This window comes from Actinia tenebrosa, unplaced genomic scaffold, assembly GCF_029948245.1.
Source record: "Actinia tenebrosa isolate PJP-AT-01 unplaced genomic scaffold, QUT_ActTen_1.0 PGA_scaffold8__29_contigs__length_14323225, whole genome shotgun sequence".
Taxonomy (NCBI): Eukaryota; Metazoa; Cnidaria; class Anthozoa; order Actiniaria; family Actiniidae; genus Actinia; species Actinia tenebrosa.
The window spans coordinates 6,738,820-6,761,278 of NW_028292585.1; the positions used below are offsets into that span (position 1 = coordinate 6,738,820).

The 22,459-nt window shown below is 37.5% G+C and overlaps 3 protein-coding genes and 1 pseudogene across 4 annotated transcripts in view; 1 reads left to right on the forward strand and 3 right to left on the reverse strand.

Annotated features, from left to right (window-relative positions):
* Nucleotides 1-2,424: 2,424 nt before the first annotated feature.
* LOC116295004 (usherin-like) overlaps nt 2,425-22,459 on the reverse strand; it is a 64,563-nt gene continuing 44,528 nt past the window's right edge. Inside the window, exons 10-16 of the mRNA XM_089024274.1 lie at nt 16,465-16,708; nt 15,884-16,053; nt 7,425-8,282; nt 6,076-6,366; nt 4,037-5,416; nt 3,794-3,880; nt 2,425-3,708 (exon numbers count right to left, since the gene is read on the reverse strand). Of these exons, the coding sequence (XP_088880400.1) occupies nt 3,362-3,708; nt 3,794-3,880; nt 4,037-5,416; nt 6,076-6,366; nt 7,425-8,282; nt 15,884-16,053; nt 16,465-16,708 (3,377 nt within the window). The 3' untranslated portion in view covers nt 2,425-3,361. The remainder of the gene's footprint in view (nt 3,709-3,793; nt 3,881-4,036; nt 5,417-6,075; nt 6,367-7,424; nt 8,283-15,883; nt 16,054-16,464; nt 16,709-22,459) is intronic.
* LOC148905061 (uncharacterized) lies at nt 12,484-14,919 on the reverse strand (annotated as a pseudogene).
* LOC148905062 (peroxynitrite isomerase THAP4-like) lies at nt 18,057-20,614 on the forward strand. Of its 2 annotated transcripts, XM_089024317.1 has the most exons (3): nt 18,057-19,489; nt 19,690-19,883; nt 20,012-20,614. In XM_089024317.1, exons 1-3 carry the CDS (start codon nt 19,474-19,476, stop codon nt 20,165-20,167), a joined length of 366 nt encoding a protein of 121 aa, XP_088880443.1. In that variant the 5' UTR covers nt 18,057-19,473; the 3' UTR covers nt 20,168-20,614. The 2 variants fall into 2 exon arrangements, with proteins under 2 accessions (XP_088880443.1, XP_088880442.1); XM_089024316.1 differs by having other exon boundaries at nt 18,057-19,883.
* On the reverse strand, nt 20,754-22,355 carry LOC148905063 (uncharacterized). The gene is made up of 3 exons (XM_089024314.1): nt 22,229-22,355; nt 21,997-22,031; nt 20,754-21,903 (listed from the first exon to the last, which is right to left on the reverse strand). The coding sequence occupies exons 1-3, from the start codon at nt 22,310-22,312 to the stop codon at nt 21,486-21,488; spliced, it is 537 nt and encodes a 178-aa protein (XP_088880440.1). The 5' UTR covers nt 22,313-22,355; the 3' UTR covers nt 20,754-21,485.

Here is a 22,459-nt window from a genome sequence, read left to right on the forward strand (position 1 = left end):
GACTATAGCCTATGGTTTTGATCGATTTTGGGTCATTTTCACATCTTTTGAAAAAATATCAATTGTTTATGACGGATGCAATATAGGTCTTTTTGGACGATTTTGGGGCAAAAAGCATGGACTATAGCCCATGGTTTTCATCGATTTTGGGTCATTATCACACCTTTTGAAAAAATATCAATTATTTATGAAGGATGCAAAATAAGTCATTTTGGACCATTTTGGGGCAAAAAGCATGGACTATAGCCCATGGTTTTCATCGATTTTTGGTCATTTTCACATCTTTTGAAAAAATATCAATTATTTATGAAGGATGCAAAATAGGTCGATTTGGACCATTTTGAAGCAAAAAGGATGGACTATAGCCCATGGTTTTCATCGATTTTTGGTCATTTTCACACCTTTTGAAAAAATTTAAATAATTAATAAATGATGCAAAATAGGTCATTTTGGACCATTTTGGGGCAAAAAGCATGGACTATAGCCAATGGTTTTCATCGATTTTGGGTCATTTTCACACCTTTTGAAAAAATATCAATTATTTATGACGGATGCAATATAGGTTTTTTTGGACCATTTTGTGGCAAAAAGCATGGACTATAGCCCATGGTTTTCATCGATTTTTGGTCATTTTCACATCTTTTGAAAAAATATCAATTATTTATGAAGGATGCAAAATAGGTCATTTTGGACCATTTTGGGGTAAAAAGGATGGACTACAGCCCATGGTTTTCATCGATTTTGGGTCATTTTCATATCTTTTGAAAAAATATCAATAATTTATGAAGGATGCAAAATAGGTCATTTTGGACCATTTTGGGGCAAAAGGCATGGACTATAGCCCATGGGTTTGGTCGATTAATTTTTTAAGATTTATAATTTAGTGCCAACAATATAGGTTGTGATCTAATTTATGAGGTGGTCTTACTTGGTTTATTCTTGTGAACTTGGAGTTCCCATTACCAATGTAAAGATAAAAGGATACCATGGTTAGGTAGCTTCACATTTCAGTTCACCATAACCAAGAAAACGTTATATATTTATGGCACATGAAACCTTATTGAGGCTTTAGTTGATTTTTATATTAACCAGTTTATCACACTCTTTAAATAGAGATTGTGTTAAATAAGGTGTTAAATTTCTTCGTGAATTATCGTACAAAAAGCATGGGCAAATAGCATTGTTTTGACGATTATTTGTGTTTTTACACCCTTAAATTAAAAATGGTGTGGTTTTTGTGTTGTTTTTTTAAGCCAAGAAAATGGACTATAATCATGTACTTTTCGAAACATGTTGGGTGATTTTGAGCATCGAGGCCATGGGGGAAAACTGCCCACCAGACATGTAGAGCTTGCGACTCTTGACTCTCATCTGATATGTCAGTATTGTTTCCTTATATTCTTTGTTTACTGCTGGTTCATTTTCCAGTATCGTCACAAGTATTGTGCAGCTTTCCGCTGAAATTTAATATATTGTAAAGAACTGAGATGTTGGCGCTTGTTTTGACGAAGACTTCCCAGTAGGCATAAAGGCTTATATGTATACTAGAATGTAAATGTCTTGCTGAACTCGCGCATGTTACGTCATAATAATAATAATAATAATAGTAATGATAATAATACTTTATTCAAATTCAAGTTCAAAAAAAGAAAAAAAACAAAAAAGGAAAAAAAATTGGAAAAGGAAGACCATGAGGTTAGCGCTAGATAGTATATAATGATAATAATAATAAGATCTACAGTAATATAGCTGCCATGTTGGTTGACGATAACAAAGCCTTCCTCATTAGCTTCTCTTGCTAGATCAACCAACATGGTCACATGGTTGCACGCACTGTATTACTGCATGGCATATTAGTTACCAGTCGTTACACCCAGTCTTTGCTTCATCTTAATGATGATATGCTTCGTTTGTTTGGGTTTGTTTTTGAAACAGAAGAATAACGACAGAATGTAGGTTAGAAATGTCAAGAAAAAATTTGGTAAATAAACAATGAGATACAGAAAAATTGTTACTCACCACTTTGTCCTTTCGTTATTTGTTGAGACTCTGGTTGAAGTACTAGGAACAAGAGGTTAGGAAGAAAGGAAAAAGAACAAACGAACAAACGAACAAAAACAACAACGATAATAATAATAATAATGATAATAATAATGATAATATAATAATAATAATAATGATGATGATGATGATAATAATAATATAATAATAATAATGATGATGATGATAATAATGATAATAATAATAATAATAATAGTAATAATAATAATAATAACAATAATAATAGAATGAACTAATGCTTTGATTATGCTATTATATGATCTTCTCACAACAATTTACGTATTTATGTATGTATTCAGGTAATACACATAAATAGTAAATATAGGTATTTTACATATGTATATATATATGTGTGTGTGTGCGTGTATACATATATTTATACATAAGGTTTAAGCAAAGATTTGACCCTTTTATTAACGATAACTGGATTTTTAAACTCATTAATAATTCATGAAGGAAACACAATAGAAATCATGACCATGAAGGAGGTTTTATATCTGATATAGATTCGACTTCATTTGCATAAACTTTAACTTGAGTTTTCTCTATCAAACTAGGTTCATTTCGTAAAGAATTCGGTACAATATGAGAACCTACATCATGAGTTTTTTAAGCCGTTTAATAAACGAGCAGGAGTGGTTAATCGGGTCTAAAACCACTCGGCTACTCGGCTATGTTGAGAAATTATGAGTTTCATGGCATCCGATAATCTTATAACTTTTAGTAAGTTTACGAGATTTTTTTCCTCACAAAAGAGCCAAAGCTTTTGCATTATCATATCGTTTTTGCTTGCGAGCCCCCAGGCAAGCAAAGTCAAATTTTTTCATTACGTCATCGCCGCCATATTGGTGGTATTTTGAAAAAGGCTTCAGTCTCATTAGCACCAATTGTTAATACCCCTAACATGGCCGGCATTTGACAATTTTCTAATTATCGGTGATCAAACTCTGAGTCTGCGGATTTTACATGATGTTTGCGAGTTATGCTGATCTATTTTCGTAACCTTTTAAGCTTGAAAGCATCAAATTGTTTTTTTTAATCGCTTTAAGCTACTTTGAAGTTGTATAGTAAAGGGTTTATCGTGCCAAAGGCCGAGCAAATCAACTTCGAATCAGTTTTTATCAATTCGCATGTTCGGAGATTATTCGGAGATTTTGCACGGAGCTCGTGCGCCTTAGAGCCCAGAGGACGATTTGTGGCCACATTTGGACACATGAGAGAAACACATTTTTTTACGTATAGTCTTGCACAGGAAAATAATGAAAAATAATAATCAATCAAGAGAGAAAGAAAGAAAGCTTTAAAAGAAGTTAAAATGTATTTTCATGTATTGGCAACGTATTTGCAAACCTGCTTGTTTGGTGGTATTATGATTGACAGCTGGTCCAGTTGCATTCCCTCCCATAGTAAATGCTGCTATTTTGATGCCATAATCCGTGTATGGTCTCAAGCCGGTTATAGTGGAATTTAGGTTTTCTGTATCAATGACCTTTGTAGCCACCTCTGTTCCATCAAGCAGATTCTGTGCTATTATATGGTAGTAAATGATTAGGCCATTCGGCCTGCCTGGACGACTCCATGTGACACGTGCTGAGCGACCATCATCGAGAGGGAGGACAGTTGTAGGAGGACTTATATCCGAGGGTGCTGAAAACAGACATTTTGTGAGTAAAAATGAAATGAATGCATGCGCAGTTAAAAGCAAGAATATGTAGATTTATGCCTAAATTACCTCCTTGTCCACTTCGTGTCCAAACCTGTACACTTTTAGCAGAGCCAGTTGTACCTTTATGAAAGCTCTCAACACGATATACATAGTCTGCAAAGAGATCCAAGCATTCAAAGTAAATATTGGATAATAAAGCAGGAAAAGTTATGAGCAACAAGAAGTAAATACATGCTGAGCAACAACTGAGAAACACTAGACAAGGAAAGAGACAAAACACATCTTCACGTTAGAATGCGACTAAGTTACCTGTAAAAGGCTCGACAGTTGAATCAGTAAATAGCGTCGTTGTCTGAGTAATCAAATCAGTACTGCTAGGAACTTGACACAAACCTCCCCCGGAAAGAGTAGCATTCACTTGAGAATCTGACACACAACCATCGAGGTCAGCATTTCTCATCCTTGTTACATTTGTATTTAGATAAATAGCTTTTGACGTCTTCACATCCTTTATACACCCACCAAACGCATCGTAGGGATCGATCCCAGCATCCTTTACTCTCACAACAACTTCTTCCTCTTCCACAGGGACTCCACCGATGTAAAGATCGGAGTTGATCGTAATATAGGTGATTGGATCTATCGTGTTGTTATTCCCGTCAACAGAAATGATAAAATTAAACCCATTAACTGCTGTAATGCTTATTTGATGCCATTTGCCATCGCAGACATCTTTTTCACTCGCCCGAACACTTGTCTGGTTATTAGTTCCAAGTAGTTTAACATCGACTTTTCCATCAACTAAATGTAAGGCAACATGTGAAGACGGTCCATAAGCAAACACCAATATCCCAGACCTAAACTGGGTACGAAATGAAAGATCTAAAACAAAAACCACTCCGCCAGTAAAGATGCCTGATTTTATAGCGATATAACCACCACCACGCAACAAAGCCCCTGTATCAATCCCAATAACTGGACAAGCATTCAATTCTGGATCAACTCCTTTCTTTTCCAATGCTGCCGTCCAATCAAATAGTTTAGAATTTGATTTGACTTCCCTTAAACAACCAATGAACCCATGGCGTCTAATAACCGTATTTCCTGTATCGTCTCTTTTAATAACAAAGTCTGATGGCAGTCCACCAATGTAAACTCCAGTGTTTTTGCCAATAGTTATCGAGCCAGGGGTACTAGAGCCACCGTTACTATAAACACCGTCAATCGTTAAGGTCCCAATACTATCTTTACGGTCTGCTCTTAAATGATGCCATCTGTTATCGTCAAAACGGACGGAATCCCGGATTGTGAATGCAGCAGGCCCATTTTGACTTTCAAAGATAAACCAAGGCTTCCCTTCACGTAACTCAATCACAAGGAAATCCTCTTGTAAGTTGTCTGTCGCCAAGAAGAGCAATAATCCATCAGGATACTTAGTGCGGAAAGAAAGTTCAATAGTGTTGACAGCTCCAGGTGGTACAAAATTTGCTGGAAACTTATAGAAGCCAAGCCCTGGAAAGTGGACACCAGCAGTAACCACTTGCGGTGGCTGGTTAAAAGCAGCTGATGAACGAGTGACGTTGTATGATGGTGGCAGAGGTCCGTTTGAAATCTGTGGTTGTGCCCAGGTTAGTGAAATGGAGGAAGAGCTCGCTTTGGTTATGTTTGGAGCACCTTGTTCTTTGGGAGCTAAAATAGAAAATAAACTTGCATTAAGATATTCAAAGAAATACTAACATAATATTGAAAAGATGCATAACACATTTATAACCAAATCATCTATATCAAGGGCTATTTACGGCGATCCCACTGTACTCCTGCTTAAGAATAGACCTTGAACGTCGTGGTGCAATGTTTTCCCATTACAGACCACGTGTCATTCCAAAGAGTGTCCCCTGGTTTCTATGTTTAACGGTTGTGTATGAAAAGACTTAGAAGACACATGAATATGGGTGCAATTCAAACAAAGAATCTTATTTTCTCGGAAATGGCAAGTAGCCTGTAATGTCAAACGAATAAGATAGATTGGAGTGGCGGGGCTCTTACGGAAATCTCCCAACAACAAAAAAACAAAAAAAAACAGCGCAAAGGAGGGAGGGTGGCAATAAAGAAACCCAATGAGAGCGCGACAGATAACAAGAAGGAGTATAGCAAGACAATACTAAAATATTATAAATAAATGGATCAGCAATCGAACTTTGAAGGTTTAAGCAGAAGCAATTATGCAAATTCATTTTTGAACAAAAGTAATCGTGCAAATTCAGAGACTTCTCATACGCATTTATGTGACTGACGTATGATACATAAGACGTTAACATATTTTTTACTTAATGATATTCATTGAATACCTGATGGTAATGTTCTAGCAGAGGTAGATGAACTCTCTCCCGTACATCGATAACTATTGCATGCAATCACAATGAATCTGTAGGTCGTGTAAGGAGAAAGGCCGCTCACAACAGATGATCGATTGTTTCCATTCGCTTCCTCGCTTGCAATCACAGACGACTGTTGGTAAGCTGTTATTCGATAACGGACGATAATCCCGTAAGGCAAACTGGGTGGCTTCCACTTGACCTCGATAGCATCACTAGCGACTGCGCTGGACTGGGGATGAATGTCTAATTCCCCGGCTGGAACTAAAAATGGAAAAATATAAAAATGTAAAAAATACATATATAAATTTATTACTAGTTAGATCACTAGACAAGGTTACTTCGACATGTCAAAATGAAGTACAGTACTCAATTTTCGATGAAAAGTAATAAAACATTTTAAAAGGCAGCTCTTCTCCTATGCTCCTGCAGCAAAAACATGGCTTTTCCAAATTTAAACCCGGGACCTCTCGCACCCTAAGCGAGAATCATATCACTAGACCAGTTTAGCGCGGCTGATATTTTCTTTACTTATATCGATTCTTCCATAGGTCATTGTACGTTGTCTCTTCTGGTACCCGCGAATTCCTTGCAAGTCGGACATTAAAAATATATAACATATATACACGAATAACCTTGGAAGCCACTAATAACTTGAAAAAACTCCACACAAAAAATATTTCACGTCAACACTTTGAATCAGTTTTAAAATATTCCAAAACCCTAGAGGTTAGAATCCTAATGAAATAATCTAATTATGAATCTATCAAGGTGATTTTAAAGTTACTTCAGAAGGTACGTGTTTCATCAGGGCACTTGACCTCATCTTGAGAACCAAATATTGACTTCTATAGTATATGATGAAAAAAAACCTAAGCGCGCCTTTTTTCAAACAACAATAGAAAAATAGTCTTTAATAAAAAAACGTGCGCTAAAATCCCAGATACATAATGAACTGATTTGCAATATATACACAAAGCAAATTGTTCAATGACCCTCTTTACCTAGGGCGTAATATTTTCCCATTGTCCATACCACGTGTCACTCCTTATGAGAATACACATAGAATATGGATACAACTAAAAGAAAAAATCTTATACTCAAGGGAATGAGACGTGGTCTGAAATGGGAAAACATTACGCCCAAGAAAAATCCATTTTATTTTTTTGCCTTGTTTGCAAAATTGATTAGGATTTGTATTCTGGAGCCACCAAGTAAAGTTCAGGGTAGCCAGTGATGATGTTCTTACCTAAATTAAGTGTCATCGTCTTCTTTATTCTTAGAAACACAATGAAATTATGAATACACAGTTTTAAACCTACCTCCTTCAGCTGTTCTTATTCGCTTCCATTCACTTGATGTATCCCCATTTACCTCAGTGGTATATGCAACAACTCGAAATTCATATAAGGTATAAGGCACGAGATTTGTTACTGTAGTATTTCGCACATCAACATGGCTGTTAGGCAGGATTGCTTGACCACCTCCACTGAAGGGCGAAGCACGCATGTATAGCTCATAGCGAAATACCTTGCCATTTGGAACAGGTGGCTCATCCCAGGTCGCGTAAACTGAACGGCCGCCAGGAATTAAAGTAACGTTGGGCATTGGCTGGAAAGCTGGAGCTGATTCGCGAGTTTTGACTTGGGTTGGATGACTGCGATCGCAACCACCCTGATTGCAAACAACAACAGTGAAATTGTACACAGTGAAGGGCTTTAAATTTGAAGCATCGCATCTTAAGAGGAATGGACCTTGGCAATGTACAACTTCAGATAAACTATAGCTGTTAACAGAGACCAATCTGTACTGTGTAATGACTCCATTAGTAATGTTAGGTTTCTGCCATGTTGCTTGAGCGATACGGGCTTTGACATTAGACATTACTGGTGCTGCAATACCTTCTGGAGCATCTTCAGGTGTTCGGTAAACGCGGTTGTCTTGGTAACTACGTGTACTTCCCGCTTCAGTGTAAGTCATGATGTAATAGTAATAATATGTGTTGGGCGTTAGTCCAGTGTCGTTAAATGCCCTGGCCGTTCCATTGTAAATCACTGATTCATTACGGTAAAGATCATAGCGAATGATAGGACCATTTGGATTGTCCGGTTTGTTCCAAGTTATTTGAAGAGCTCTGGATGAAAGGATGTTGACAAAAGGAGGAGCTTGCTGGGAAGGAACTATAAAAATACAATGCGAGTCGTTAAAAAAGAATGAGGATTAAATACTTTGTGTGTCTTACTGAGATCACAGGATTGATAGAATTTTAAGAACGTTTACCAGCAAAGGATGAAGGAGGAGATAAATGGATGGCTAAATGATATGAAAGAATTAATAAAAGCGAGGAAGGAAAGGGGAAAAGCAGAAAGGAGAAAAATGACGTGAACAAACAAAAAAAGGACGTTTAGGAAAGAACGTTTTTCTCGTTTAGCGTATGGCTATCACAGCTGGCTTGTACCAATTTTCTGTATTATCGTAGTCTAGTATATGTAATTTTGCAAATTTGGCAATAAATAAAGATTGATTGATTGATTAAAAGAAGGTATAAACAGGAAGGATGGGTCCTAAGATGTCAGTGATGGGAATGAACAACATTTGCTTTGGGATGGGGAGTATTGGTGCGGTTTAGCGGTAAAAAAATCAGTACACTCGTCTTACTCTTCTTTCGTTTATTTGATTGCGTTAGAGAGAGAGTTCCTAATACACCTTTTGCTGTTCATTAACCGCAAAGGAATATTCATTCAAGCGAAAAAGCATTATCATTAGCGCGAAGAGGCACACAATAAATGTATTGCGCTAATGAATGTCCAAAAACCGTTATTGAATGTGTGGTTTTGTCTATTGATTGCACAAAGGCGCTAATGAAACTTCGAAAACGCTAATGAACCTGCACAAACATATTCATGATTGTCCAATGTTATGCTAAATTCCTTAATGAAAGTTCCATCGCGCTCTTGAAACTCCGTTCGCGTTATTGTGTGCCTCTTCGCGCTAATGATAATGCTTTTTCGTTTGAATGAATATTCCTTTGCGGTTAATGAACAGCAAAAGGTGTAATAAAGGACAGATTACAATTTAACGATAAGGCAGAAAACGATTAAAGCAAACGGAAAGCAAAAGAAATAGGAAAAAATACTTACAAAACGATGTGTAACTGAAGACGGTCGACGTTGAACTGAAAAATTACTAACTGAGCTTGAGTGAACTTAACTTAGTCTAAATTATGCGCATGTTTTAAGGACGGTGCCTACTAATTGAGAATCAATTATTTTTTTAAATGACTATGTGAATTATTTTAACCTATCAAAGGGTTGTCAAATTCTGGTTAGAAAAGTAGGGGTCACCATGCATTTAAAAGAAATAATAAGGCTTAAAAATCGTTAAAAAGTGATGACGCCATGATTTTACTAACACCAGGAAAAAAAATTATTTTCAAAAGATTTTGAGAAATTTCTAATTTAAATCGTCCTAAATGACTGACACTTTGTTTCTTTACTAAAATATACCCAATTCTACCATGAACTTAATAGTTGGCTATAATATATATAATTTTTTAGCTTCGTGCTACCTATTTTCGATCTGTAGATATATAAAGATTGTGTCCATATTCTTTTCAAAACCAATTATTTTTCATAATTTTCAATTCACAAGACTAATTTAGCATTTACTCTATCATTTAAACGAAGAAAAAATAGGGGTATCCAGGCGTTTTTAGGAGATACGAATTTTTAAAGAACATTATTAGGGATAAATCTTATGCTGAATGCGTGACAAGCGTTACACATCATACAAAACGGCGTGATAAACTCTGTTTTTGGCGCGTTTGCACGTCAAGCTAAACATGCTGCCTCCTGCTATGCAAGCAAAAACACAGGGGAAAACTCCATATTTTTAAGCTTTATAGTTCCAGGAAGACTATTGGGTTTGAAGTGAAGTTATTATCGACTTTTTACTTAACAGCAGAAAGGAATTTCTGAAATATTTGGTACGTAATAAGATGATTTTTTAGATTGAGAACTCCAAAGTAAAAGACTTTCATGATGAAAGTATTTAGCGACCAAAAAAAGATTTTCAAAACTATAATTACACACCTAGATGTTAATAAATGGTAAATTTTCAATTTCATATGTATTTCTTGTTTGTTTTCATTCAAGTTTTATAGGATTAAATCTAAAGAAACGGTAAAAAGCTTTATTATTGAAAGGATTTGGTTTTTTAGAACTATGAGTCTGCCATTTTTTCACTGAAACTTGCCCAAAAAAACTTATGATTTTTTTTCAATAATGCTTAAACCTTAGCAAATTATCTCTTTAACAAGCCTTGGTTACTTAAAATCGGTTTCTGCTTTAACTTTTATTGAAAATAAACGTTTTGTTTCGTGCAATTCGAGTGATAAATTTTAAAATTTCTCGAATGTAGATGCGCAGTATGTGTGCGCGTGGACAATAGTAGGCACCGTCCTTAAGTCTGGAAACAAAAGGCGAAAAATGCACACGGGAAAACGTGTAAAATTCCAATCTTGCACTAACATCCTCCCCCCAATGAGGGAGATATGCGACTCTTATGACTGAAACTTATTAGTGCTATTAAATAATCTTATCAAAAAGGTGTCCTTAAATCAATAATATAATATTAAACATAAAGTGTTCAATGAAATGTTCATTGTGTCTTTACTCTATTGGGCATCGTTCTCCAGTACCAATAAGAGTTTCGTGATTGGTCGTTCCAGGGTTGTAGTTGATGTCTTCACTGTTGCTGAACGTACAAGGTTCTTCCAGTCGGTCTTGACTTGGAGGATTCTGTTTCGTCGCTCCAGATTACTGGTCTTGCGGTGCTCTTGTGTTATGGTCGCGTTCACTATTGACTCGTTCTTATCGTTGTCGTTGCTGACAAAGTGCTCTGGCCATTCTGACTCTGGCTTCCACAGGAAATCCGGGCCTTTTATCCAACGGTATTGATCATTAAGTTTGTCGACATCTAGACCACGTGATTAATCATCTGCGGGATTTTCTTTTCCTGGCACATACCTCCATTGTTCTAGTTCGGTTTTATCTCTTATCGTCTGGACTCTATTTGCAACGTACACTTGATATCGTGCTTGTTCGTTGTGGATATATCTTAGAACTGTGGTACTGTTGGTCCAATATGTTGGGTTTTGTACATCATCATCAAGTTCTCCAACGAGCTTGTTTCCGATCTTGCAGGAGACGACAGCAGCAGTTAGCTCCATTCTTGGGACAGTTACAGACTTGATGGGAACCAGACGTGCTTTTCCCATTAGAAACGCACAATGAATTTCTCCTCTTGAATTGACTTGTCGTAGGTAGGAGACTTGACCATATCCTGTACAGCTGGCGTCAGAAAAGTTATGAATCTGTCGATCGATGACTGTTCCGAAGTTTGCAGGCTTGACGCATCTTGCTACGCTGAACTTCTCAAGCAAAGGCAATTGGTTTCTCCATCTTTCCCAAGCGTGAACATATTCTTCGGGCACGGGATCGTCCCAGCTAGCATTTGTTTTGCAAAGTTCCTGCAAAATTATCTTCCCAGGCAGTAGAACTGGAGCTGCGAAACCAAGTGGGTCGTACACTGAGCTTATCGTCGATAATATTCCTCTTCTTGTAAGGGGCTTATCTTTAAGAGTGATCTTGAAACTAAATGTGTCAGACTCGATATGCCATTGGACTCCAAGTGCACGTTCAACTGGTAAGTCGTCAAAGCTAAGGTCTTTGGAACGATCTTCTTCGGGAATACTTTCCAATAATCTTCTGCTATTGCTCGTTATCTTTGTAAGTCGAAAGCCACCTTTTGAACATGCTGCGATTGTGCTGTCTAAGCTTTCAATTGCTTTTTCTTCTGTTTCCTCTGAGCGTAAGCAATCATCTACGTAGAAGTTCTTTCTCAGGACATCTGCCGTTTCCTTTCCAAATTGGTTCTCTGTATCATCAGCTGTCCTTCGAACCGCATAATTGGCACAGCTTGGTGAGGAAATGAACGCCAAACAAATGAACATTCATCTGGTACTCGTGTAAACTTTGCGATAGATCTCCGTTGGGCCACCAGAGGAATCTCAGAAAATTGCGATGTTTTTCTGCTACACGCACTTGATGGAACATAGCCTCTATATCAGCTTGAAAGGCTACTGGCTCTTTGCGAAATCTTGTCAGTACTCCAACTAGGGAACTTGTCAAAACTGGACCTTGTAACAGTTTACTGTTAAGAGATGTTTCGCCGTATCTTGCACTGCAATCAAAGACTACGCGTATCTTTGGCTTGTGGGGATGATACACTCCATGGTGCGGTAAATACCAAACCTTTCCTGATTCAGGTCGAGCTTGTGATAATGGTACACTTCTGGCATAGTCTTTGTCCAGTAGATTACCCATTAATTTAACATAGTCCCCGTGCATCTTCTGATAGTTTATTCTTTGTCCACGTGGCTCTTGAGATAGCTTGTTCTTTGTTACACGGCATGAGCACAACACTGTCTCTGAAAGGTAGTGGCATGTTGTGATGTCCATTCTCGTATTTAATCTCTTCTTCGATAATCTTCAAGAAATGTTTGTCATCTTGAGAATAGGTAGTCACGCTATTATCCATTCTTTCGTTGAATTCTAGGTCCATCATACTATTCAGCGCCTTCGGGGTGATGATCTCCTTAGTACTGCTGACTAACATAATATGATCCATGGATGACTTTACTGGGTTTAACTCTTTCACACAAATACGGTTAGAATTGATACATTCTTGCTTGTTCTGGACGTCCAAAGGTCCAACGACGGTCCATCCAACAAATGTTAGAACTACGTACGGGCCATTGCTTTTACTTGTAATGAAGTCTCTTGGTTCGATCGCCTTTGGGCAGTTTGTGCCGATGAGTACTCCAACGTTTGAATCTTGTAGGCGTTCAGGAATCTGATCTGCTACTCGGTTTAGATGTTGCCATTTTTCAGCCATTTCACGTTGAGGTATGTCATTGTCAGACGATGGGATGATTTCTCTTGTGAACGTTCTTGGTAGCTCTATGCTATTTTCACCCTTTAGATCAGAGATCTTGAGACTAGTAACAGCTTTGGTGTCTTGAAGTGCTTGACCATTCATCGTTCGTAACAGGATTGATGTCGTATCTGCGCCTTCTAACTTCAACTGCTTGTAGATATCTTCAGTTATGAATGTACCTGTACTACAACTATCGAGCATTGCGTACGTTGAGATCTGATTATTCCTCCATTGTAGCTTGACAGGAACGACAGGTAAGGATTGAGTTTGCTGTGTGGTAGTACTGCATGTCTCAGAAGCAATAATTCTTGAGTTGGAAACGCGATTACTGTCAGCAATGTTGTTAACGTCAGGTTTGCTGCCTTCCTTTCCATGTGACGAGTAAGACCTTTGTGTCGCTATAAAGTTGTAATCGTGGAGACCAGTTGGATGTTGTCCTTCGCAGATAGTACATTTTCTTTTCTGTATACAGCCACGTGATCTATGACCTGGTTTGTAGCAGCCGTAACACATCTGTTTCTCGGCGAGGAACTTCTTTCTTTCGTTCAATACTTTGTCTTTATATTGCTTGCAGTCATCAAGATCGTGAGCTTCATTACATAAAATACATCTCGAATTGGAACTTGATTGGACTACTGTTGCGGGCGATACATTGATGGCGTGATTTGAAACTCTGTAAGGTCTTCCCTTTTGATTGTCAACTGTCTTGAATGCCTTGCTCTTTTGTTCCTTTGTATCAGTCTTTGCCAAGGCCTCTTTGGAAAACACAGGATCAGTGGCCACTTTAGCTGATAAAGTTAGCGAAACTCTTGAAACTGGGAATGCTATCTTCAGAATCTCTGATGGTTACGTGTCTCCTCCATCTGTCTTGTAGGTATAATGGTAACTTTCTGACTAAGTTCTGAAGATTATGCGGATGATCCAAGATAGAGAGGTACGACATCGATTCCATGGCGCACACGCACTGAGTCAGGAAGATAGACAGACGGTCTAGGGCGGCGTTGTCTCCAGAATTGATTACAGGCCAATCTGCAGCTTTCTTGATGTAAGCGTTTGAAATTTTGTAAGGATCTCCATATTTCTCTTTAAGACGTTTCTTGGCTTCTGGATATCCTATTTTCGCGTCTTTGTACCGACATCCCTTGATCAAGTCCTTAGCTTCACCTTCTAAGTATTGTTCTAGATATCGCAGACAGACTTCACGTCAAGAAGAGACTTTGGACTCTGTGACTCAAAGCTTGTGATGAACGTCGTGAAGTCTACAGGGTCGTTGGTGAAGGTAGATAACGCCAGAGGTGGTAATAAGCTTCTCTGATGATGCTCGGTGAGTAATTCAGTCAACGCCTATCCAGAAACCCTGCTAATGATACATTATCTTCACGTGGGTATCTTGGAGAGTACTGCCAATCATAATTAGATCGTCGTGGCGTCATATACGGTGGTTCTTCTTCGTGTTTGATATTTCTGTAAATACCTGGTTTAGGGGTCTTTGTTGCAATGGATGAAGGAATTGGTGACATTTTGATAGGTGATGGAGTGGGATCTATATTGACTGTTCGTCGAGGCTTGGGCGTAGTCGGCTCTTTCTTAAAGGCCAATGTATGTAATGAGGGTTTGAGGTGAAAATCCGGAAAAGTCTTTGCTAACGATTGTTCATCTTCATACTGTCATTTGAGATGGTAGGTAAGTAGGCGCTGTCTGTGGTGTTTCTACTACCTTTAGGTGTAACTGGGAATCTCTAACCTCTTCTGCCTCGATCAATGCTTGTTGACGTGCTTTAGCAACAGCTATCCGTTCTTCGATATCTAGCTTCTCCATCTGATTACGCAAGGTTTTTCTCTATTCAAGCAAGGCTGACTGGGTTAATAGTTCTGCCACTTTTGCCCTTTCGATGGCTCTAATTGATGATCTTTTTGATGTGGCGCTCACGTTACCAGACGGGTACTTGTCGAGCTGTTGTTCAATCTTATCCTTAGCCATCACTGTCCACTCATCCATTGCTGAAAATAATATCTCAATTTCATGACGCTTTTTTTCGTACCATAGATGAGCTTGTCGTACGTCCTCTTCTTTGTCTAGATCAACGAGCCAAGATTGAAATTCTCTTTGAAGGTCATCTTTCATTGTACCAAGAACTTGTAGGTCATTTTGTACGTGATGAACATTATCTATTAAACGTGACTGTGTCTCGATTCTGTCCATTACTTTCTTCATCTGAGTCGATAGAGATTTACATCTTGCTTTCTTACGTTCAGTATTGTAGACTTTTCCTTTAGCGGTTCTCGGTGGTTGTTCTCGTCGGTACATCGTTTTGAACTAAATATTGGCGCGGTTTAGCGGTAAAAAAATACACTCGTCTTACTCTTCTTTCGTTCATTTGATTGCGTTAGAGAGAGAGTTCCTAATAATAAAGGACAGATTACAATTTAACGATAAGGCAGAAAACGATTAAAGCAAACGGAAAGCAAAAGAAATAGGAAAAAATACTTACAAAACGATGTGTAACTGAAGACGGTCGACGTTGAACTGAAAAATTACTAACTGAGCTTGAGTGAACTTAACTTAGTCTAAATTATGCGCATGTTTTAAGTCTGGAAACAAAAGGCGAAAAATGCACACGGGAAAACGTGTAAAATTCCAATCTAGCACTAACAGAGAGAGAGATCTTGAGATGATATGTTGAGGTTGCCATGGCTTGAAACCCTTCCAATTAGACACACACGTACCAGAAATGCAAAATCCTGTCTGAACGTGCGAATGATAACTCAAAGACATTATTCACCTCCACTGCATCCGTAATCATTGTTTGCTTGAAGATTGATCGTTCCACTTTTGCAAGTGTCACACTTATTTCCCTCTACGTTCTTCTTACAGCTGGTGCACTTGCCAGTATCATCACAAGTATTGTCCACGCTTCCAGATGTATTACAACCACATGGCTGACATCTACCACTGACGACAAAAAAGATAATCAATCAATATTAAAATCAACGATTAAGATTTTCCCTGGTCTTTCTCGGATTTCTATTCACCCCATGTGAGACTCCTCAAAAATTTCCTGTTCCAACAAATGGTCAAACATGTTTACTGTCAAAGCAAATCTCAGAGACCCCAAAAAGTACATCTAAATCGAACTAAATCACATTCCTCAGTGTCAATATATGTTTTCCTGGCCGTACAACTAGCAGTCTCTATTAATGTTCCATAGACTGCAAATACATTTTTAAAAACAAGTTTATGAACTGCTCCAAACAATGTAAACCCGCTATCGATTGTTTAGCATGAACAGCCTTGATTTTTCTAAACCCTTAGGTGAGTGATTTCTCAAAGAAATTAAAACAAGTAGAATGAGTATTATTTTACCTTGAAAACCCGTAATTTCCTGGTAAGCACCTGTCGCATCTTAGTCCTCCGATGTTAGGCTGACACTGACACTGTCCTGACACGTTACAGTTCGTGCCAATCGATCCCCGAGCATCGCAGTTACACAGAACACATCCTTTACCAGATGTATTCCAGTAGTACTCAGAAGCGCAGGCATCACATTGTTTTCCAAGAAAATTGCTGAGACAGTCACATTGTCCATTACTGGTACATTCAAGGATACCTTCAAAACAATAGGCAGACAAGACTCATGCTCAGAAATCTATTACATTATCTGTATACAATATAAGATACACCTACTTGCAAGAACGTTGTCATACGAAAATAGAACATTAGTGATTTAGTGGGATAGGAATTATAGAGTGCAAATAATATACCCGTGAAATAGTTAGGATTAAATAGGAGATAGTTAGCGCTTAATTAGACAACACATAGGAATTCAGTGAGGCATGACAAGGGCACGGGCGTTTACTAGAGTAACAACTCATTACGCAAATGAACGTTTTTTCTAACAAGTTTATTGAATTGAGCTAAGAATCAAGACACAAGACGCACATTTAATTCTGCAGTAAATCATGACACAAAAAGACCCAGTACGCAAATGAACGTGTTTTCTATCATTTTTATCTTTATATTTTTTATAATTAAAATTTGTAGAACATCAAAATCGTTATTGATTAGATAATTTAAAAAGCAAGTTAAATATAAATTCGCCAAGATGTTCCATAAAATCTTCTTACTTGTTCCTTGGAAATGGCGAGAAAGGCATAAATTACTCCAATGTGCATGTTGTGTTCCAGTACTCCAGGTGTCTTCTGCGTAGTGGCTTTGGCCAGTCCAAAAACCATTTCGCTTGAACCGTATTAGCTCTACTTGTTTGAGCTTCGTAGAACGCCACTTTTGCTTCTGCCCTCAGTGTGGACAAATAATGAAGAAAAACTATCGTCGTTTGTAATTTAGCTTTAAGAACGAAAAAGCAATGACTTAAACACTAGACAATTTGAAGATTATACAGTCATCAGCTGAATATCAAGTCATAAAACATGAATCAAGCTCCACTTGTTGTTTAACAGATACGAATTCGAAAATGCGAACATGTCAAATTATACGAAGGAAAAGCATTTACAATAAAATATTGTTTCAGTTTTTGCAGGCGTGCATAAAAATATTTAAAAATGCGCGCCCTTGAGTAGCACACGTGCACTAGTTCACCCGTCACGACTCGCCTATTTCTTTGACTAATTAGACTTAGGCAACCAATAGCACAAAGTTAGTAATTAGTTAGCTAGCTATTTATTTCACGGGTATATTATTTGCACTCTATTAAAAAACAAAAGAAGATCACTGAAGCGGAACTTTTTCTTTTGTCTTTTAATGTATTCCTTTCTCACTAAATTACTAATGTTCTAATATCATATGACAACGTTCTTGCAAGTAGGTGTATGTATTGTATATGAAAAAACTATCTTTCTCGATTGCAAGTTACCTGATCATTAACTACTTTCGATTCCTTTTTACTTGCTTCATACGAGTATTATGAAAAAATAATTGTACATACGTAGCTAACGATTTCACGGATCTCTCAAGGATACTGGTCTTCGAGTCTCGATTTTCAAAACGAGTCTCGATTTTCAAAACGTGTCTCGATTTCCATGAACGAGTCTCGATCTCTAACGACATGTCTCGATTCCCAAGAATGAGTCTCGATTCAATCGAGGGGGCTTTAATCGAGGGACGATCGACGATCGAGGAGGCTTTTTGGAAATCGAGGAAGTATTCCGGAAATTCCTCTAGTTTGATTTAAGAAACAAATAGTAATGATCCTGAATGTGTGAAATGAAAACTATAAATGTGGCAGTGACGGCAAAAAGAGAAGGGAAAAAAATGAATTTTGTATGCTGGACTAGTGGAACAAAGTGTAACAACGATAAACAGACTTGTTGTGGACAATATCTAGTGCAGTTTATTTTTCGTACAAGTTATCGTAGAATTATAAGTTGAACACCGTAGTGAAAATAGAAACTGACGTTTCGGACGTTAGTCCTTCGTCGGAGTCAATAGAAAGTAAGAGTGCGAGAGATGTTTACATAGTAGAGGATAGAGAAAACAAACCAATAAGAAGAAAAACAAGCCATAAAACAAAAAGAAAGAAAACAAAAGGATAGAAAGCAACAATAGGTGAGAAAAAAAGGAAAAAGAAAAGAAAAAACAAAACAAAAAAAACTTAAATGTAGGCGAAGCGTTCGTTCATCCCGTGGGGATTAACGGTGCCAAGTGAATGAATAACACGCATTTCTTTTGTTTTGCGATGATGGTTGCTGCCGTGGGTTAAGCAAAGACCAAAAACAATAGCATTAAGCTCAGAGTGATTAGCAGAATTAAAGTATTACAATGAATGGTCTGAACCCAGGTGAATGGATATTTTTCGAAGTAACAATATTTCTCGAAGAGATAATATTTACGTTATGATCATCCGGGTGGATGTAATCCTTAGAAGGACTGTTTGATGTGACTGACGTTTCGACAACCTGTGCGGAAGTCATCTTCAGAGTCAAGTGGAGAAAAAAGTCAGATATGGGTCTTATTTATACTGCCACAATAAACAAAAGAACAATAGGTGAAGTTAAGAGATGATTCGCGTCGCTAACTTAATTGGCGTCATTTCAGCTTTGTTTAATAGCCTATTATATGGCGTGGGTAGTTTAATAGGCCCTTTGCAGCTAGTGGTCACGTGCTTGGATACCGCTTAGCAACACAAAACTGGAGAGCAAGCCTTCCAGTAAACAAAAGTTGTAATAGGTCAAGCACGCGTGGTTTTATACGATAGTTTCATCGTTCAAAACGCTTAATCCTTTTGCCCTATCTACAAACACAGTAAGATAATCTTAAATTCTCTCCTTTGGACTCGATTTTTGGTTCGAAGTAACGATATTCTTCGCGTTATCGCGAAAAAATTGTCACCGCCGGCCCGCTCGACGGCTGAAAAACATGGCGACTTCGCAAGGTATGTACTTCAAAACTCTCCTTTTTTTTGGTTTCTTTTCAATTATTGGACTTCTAAAATCTCTAAAATAACAGTTTAGATTGTGAATGGTGATCGATTGTAATTGGACGGCATTTTAATGGACGATTTGTTTATTTTTTGTGAGAGTGATTCCACGTCTAAAGTCAAGACTAACCCATGTTTACATATATTCGCTGTAGATGTTAGAACTCCCGACGAGCCATCACATACCAAGAAAAATTCTTCGTACCATTGTTGTGTTCCCTTGTGTAACGGAGATTCTCGATATCATCCTGATTTAAAGTTTCACCGCTTACCAGGCCGTGCAAGGGATGAGCAATTGAAAAAGGAATGGCTGGTGAAGATACGAAGAGATGTGGGCCCACACTTCAAGGTATATAGGAATCTAACAATATCAATGCACAATACGAATTGCCTGTGGATCTTTAAAAAACTGTAATGAAGATAAAAATAGTTGAATACAGTTACATTGTTATTAAAAGGACATTTGATTTATAATAGGTTAACAAAAGTACCAGAGTGTGCTCAAAACACTTCACTGAGGAAGATTACAATCCTCCCACTGATTCTGGACGTCAGTTGCTAAAAAGAGAAGTTGTACCATCAATCTTCGACGAAACCGCGAATGCTTGTTGCCCATATTACAGAGGTGTTTAAAGCCTGGAAGCGTGGTACACACCGACGACTGGGGGGCCTACGAACAATTGGAAAGACATCTACCTTTGCAAGTGGCAAGCCACCAAGTGGTTAACCACTCACTTAATTTTGTAGATCCTGCAACTGGAGTCCACACCCAAACGATTGAGTCCAAATGGAATCAACTGAAGTTGAAACAAAAGCAAAGGATGGGAGTTTCGCGGGACGAATTGCAACGTTATTTGAACGAAAGAATGTTGAGAGAGTGGAACGGAAAAGATGATGAATGCCTAGTTAATTTATTTTCATCGATATCTTTAAAGTTCATTACAACTGTTTCTGTTTGACTTATAACAATTATCATTTTTTATTTTACCAATACGCCGAGAAACAAATAAGAAATACTGTCACGCAGTTTTGATTGCGGCTACATAAATAAGTAAACATTCAATAGAGTGTATATCGCAGTTTCACATGAGCGAAGCGTAGTCGCTGTTCTAGTGGTACTTGTTTCCAAGAATAAAAAGTATAGATACCAGCTAGCAACATAAATGTTTTGAAGGATACTGCGAGGATAATTAAGCTGTTCCACTCACGCTTGAAATAATTATCGCTTAAATTTCTTTAATGTTTTTGCAATTTCTAAACTGGCAGTATTTCTACTTTGTCCGGCCGCTTCATACAGCTCGTTAAGATATGTGATTCACTTCAATAATTATGCACAATGTAAGAGTTAAAAACGGAATAGCTTTCCCTCAATGAATATTTTTACTTTGTAGAAAGCGAGCCATGTTCTGTAAAAATAATTAATTGTAACACAATGGTATCTTTATTTAAATTGATGAATAAAGAAAAAGTAATACTCAAAAATACTGTCGCGAATTAATGGTACGTTTTAGCATGGATAGACTTACTTCCATAACCTACAGCGCCTGGACATTTTAATTTTTAAAAAACTTAAAATACACTCTACAAAATTACTCGAATCTGAGTGGACATGAGGAGTACGTTAAGAGGAATTGTTTTCCATAATGAGCAATAATGGCAAAAAGCGCCAAAAACTAGACTTTCGTATGGGTTTTGATCCCAATTCTCGTTTTGGGTTAACACTCAAAACCCTTTTTAACAGTTAGAAATTGATGTACTATGATAAAATGCCTGTTTGAAGCGGTATTTTCAACAGTACAAAGATGCTTTGTTGTATTTGTGTTAGAATGTTGCTTTGTCAGGCTTTTTTTATAGAAAATACATAGGAAATAAGCAAATTGAGAAACCATGCGTTCACTTAATAAACAATTTAGATGCCGCACGTTGACACTACACTTGTTTTAAAATAGATCTATAAAGTTATATTATTTTCACTCATTAATTTAATGATAGAACCACTAATATAAGAGCTCTTATTTCCATATAATCTGAGGTTCAAGCCAGTGTCTTTTGAATCATTAGCTAAGCTATACAGATTATCTGGATGTGTTCTGTCATGTGTCATGAAACGTTTGATGACAATATCGTCAACTTCGTCAGCGAGGGTGTCTGGTGCTTGAATACGTGCTTCAAACACCTCCCTTATTGACACATTAAGGCCCTTCAGACTGGCCATCCCAATATTCCCTCCCCTACCAAACGTTTTTGGCAATTTCCTCGCCACTGCGTCTGCCTCTTTTAAAATTCTATCGAGTTTCCCCTCCTTTACTAAGGAATCGATGAATTCTTCTATACGTTCAGTTCCAGTCTGGTCCGCTTCGTTGTCTCGCCTGTGAATAAAGCACAAGACATATTATCCATGGAATTCCAAATGATAGCAGTTCGAAGGGGGTGGAATCTGGATTTGATTGAACTTTACCTACTTTTTATTTACAGCACTCGTCTTGTTGCTCTCAGTCTAAGAATATGATAAATACATACTAGTTAACTTTTGAACTTATTACCGCCTTATTACTTATGTATTATGTATAGTTATAATAATAATAGTAATAATAATTCGTAATATTTTTTTTATAAAGCGTATTTCCAGGCTGCTATAGGCGCGAAAATTATGTGACGGCTGCGGAGGAGCTTACATGCCATTTTACCAAGTACCTTTATTTTCTGGTATTTTACAATCGTAACCGCCACATGAATGTCGACACTTTTCAAATTGTTTATATCGATTGTCCTTCCCATTGCCTCTCCCTCTTCGATGACGTCACGTATGGTATCGTAGACATTATTTTCTACAGAGAAACTGAAGAGAGTAATGAAAGTCAGAAACAAGGTTTATTTATTGGTTGTTTCATATGGTATTAGTTAATGGCATATTTTATTGACCCC

Bases quoted from the DNA above. Each gene is read 5' to 3' on its own strand.
- LOC148905062 (XM_089024316.1), top strand. From the start codon at position 19,608: ATGGACGATTTGTTTATTTTTTGTGAGAGTGATTCCACGTCTAAAGTC. The intron at 19,884-20,011 runs GTATATAGGAAT...GATTTATAATAG, and splicing joins ATGTGGGCCCACACTTCAAG to GTTAACAAAAGTACCAGAGT.
- LOC148905063 (XM_089024314.1), bottom strand. From the start codon at position 22,312: ATGGGAAGGACAATCGATATAAACAATTTGAAAAGTGTCGACATTCAT. The intron at 22,032-22,228 runs GTACTTGGTAAA...TCATATTCTTAG, and splicing joins TAAAATACCAGAAAATAAAG to ACTGAGAGCAACAAGACGAG. The intron at 21,904-21,996 runs GTAGGTAAAGTT...CTTTATTCACAG, and splicing joins ACGAGTGCTGTAAATAAAAA to GCGAGACAACGAAGCGGACC.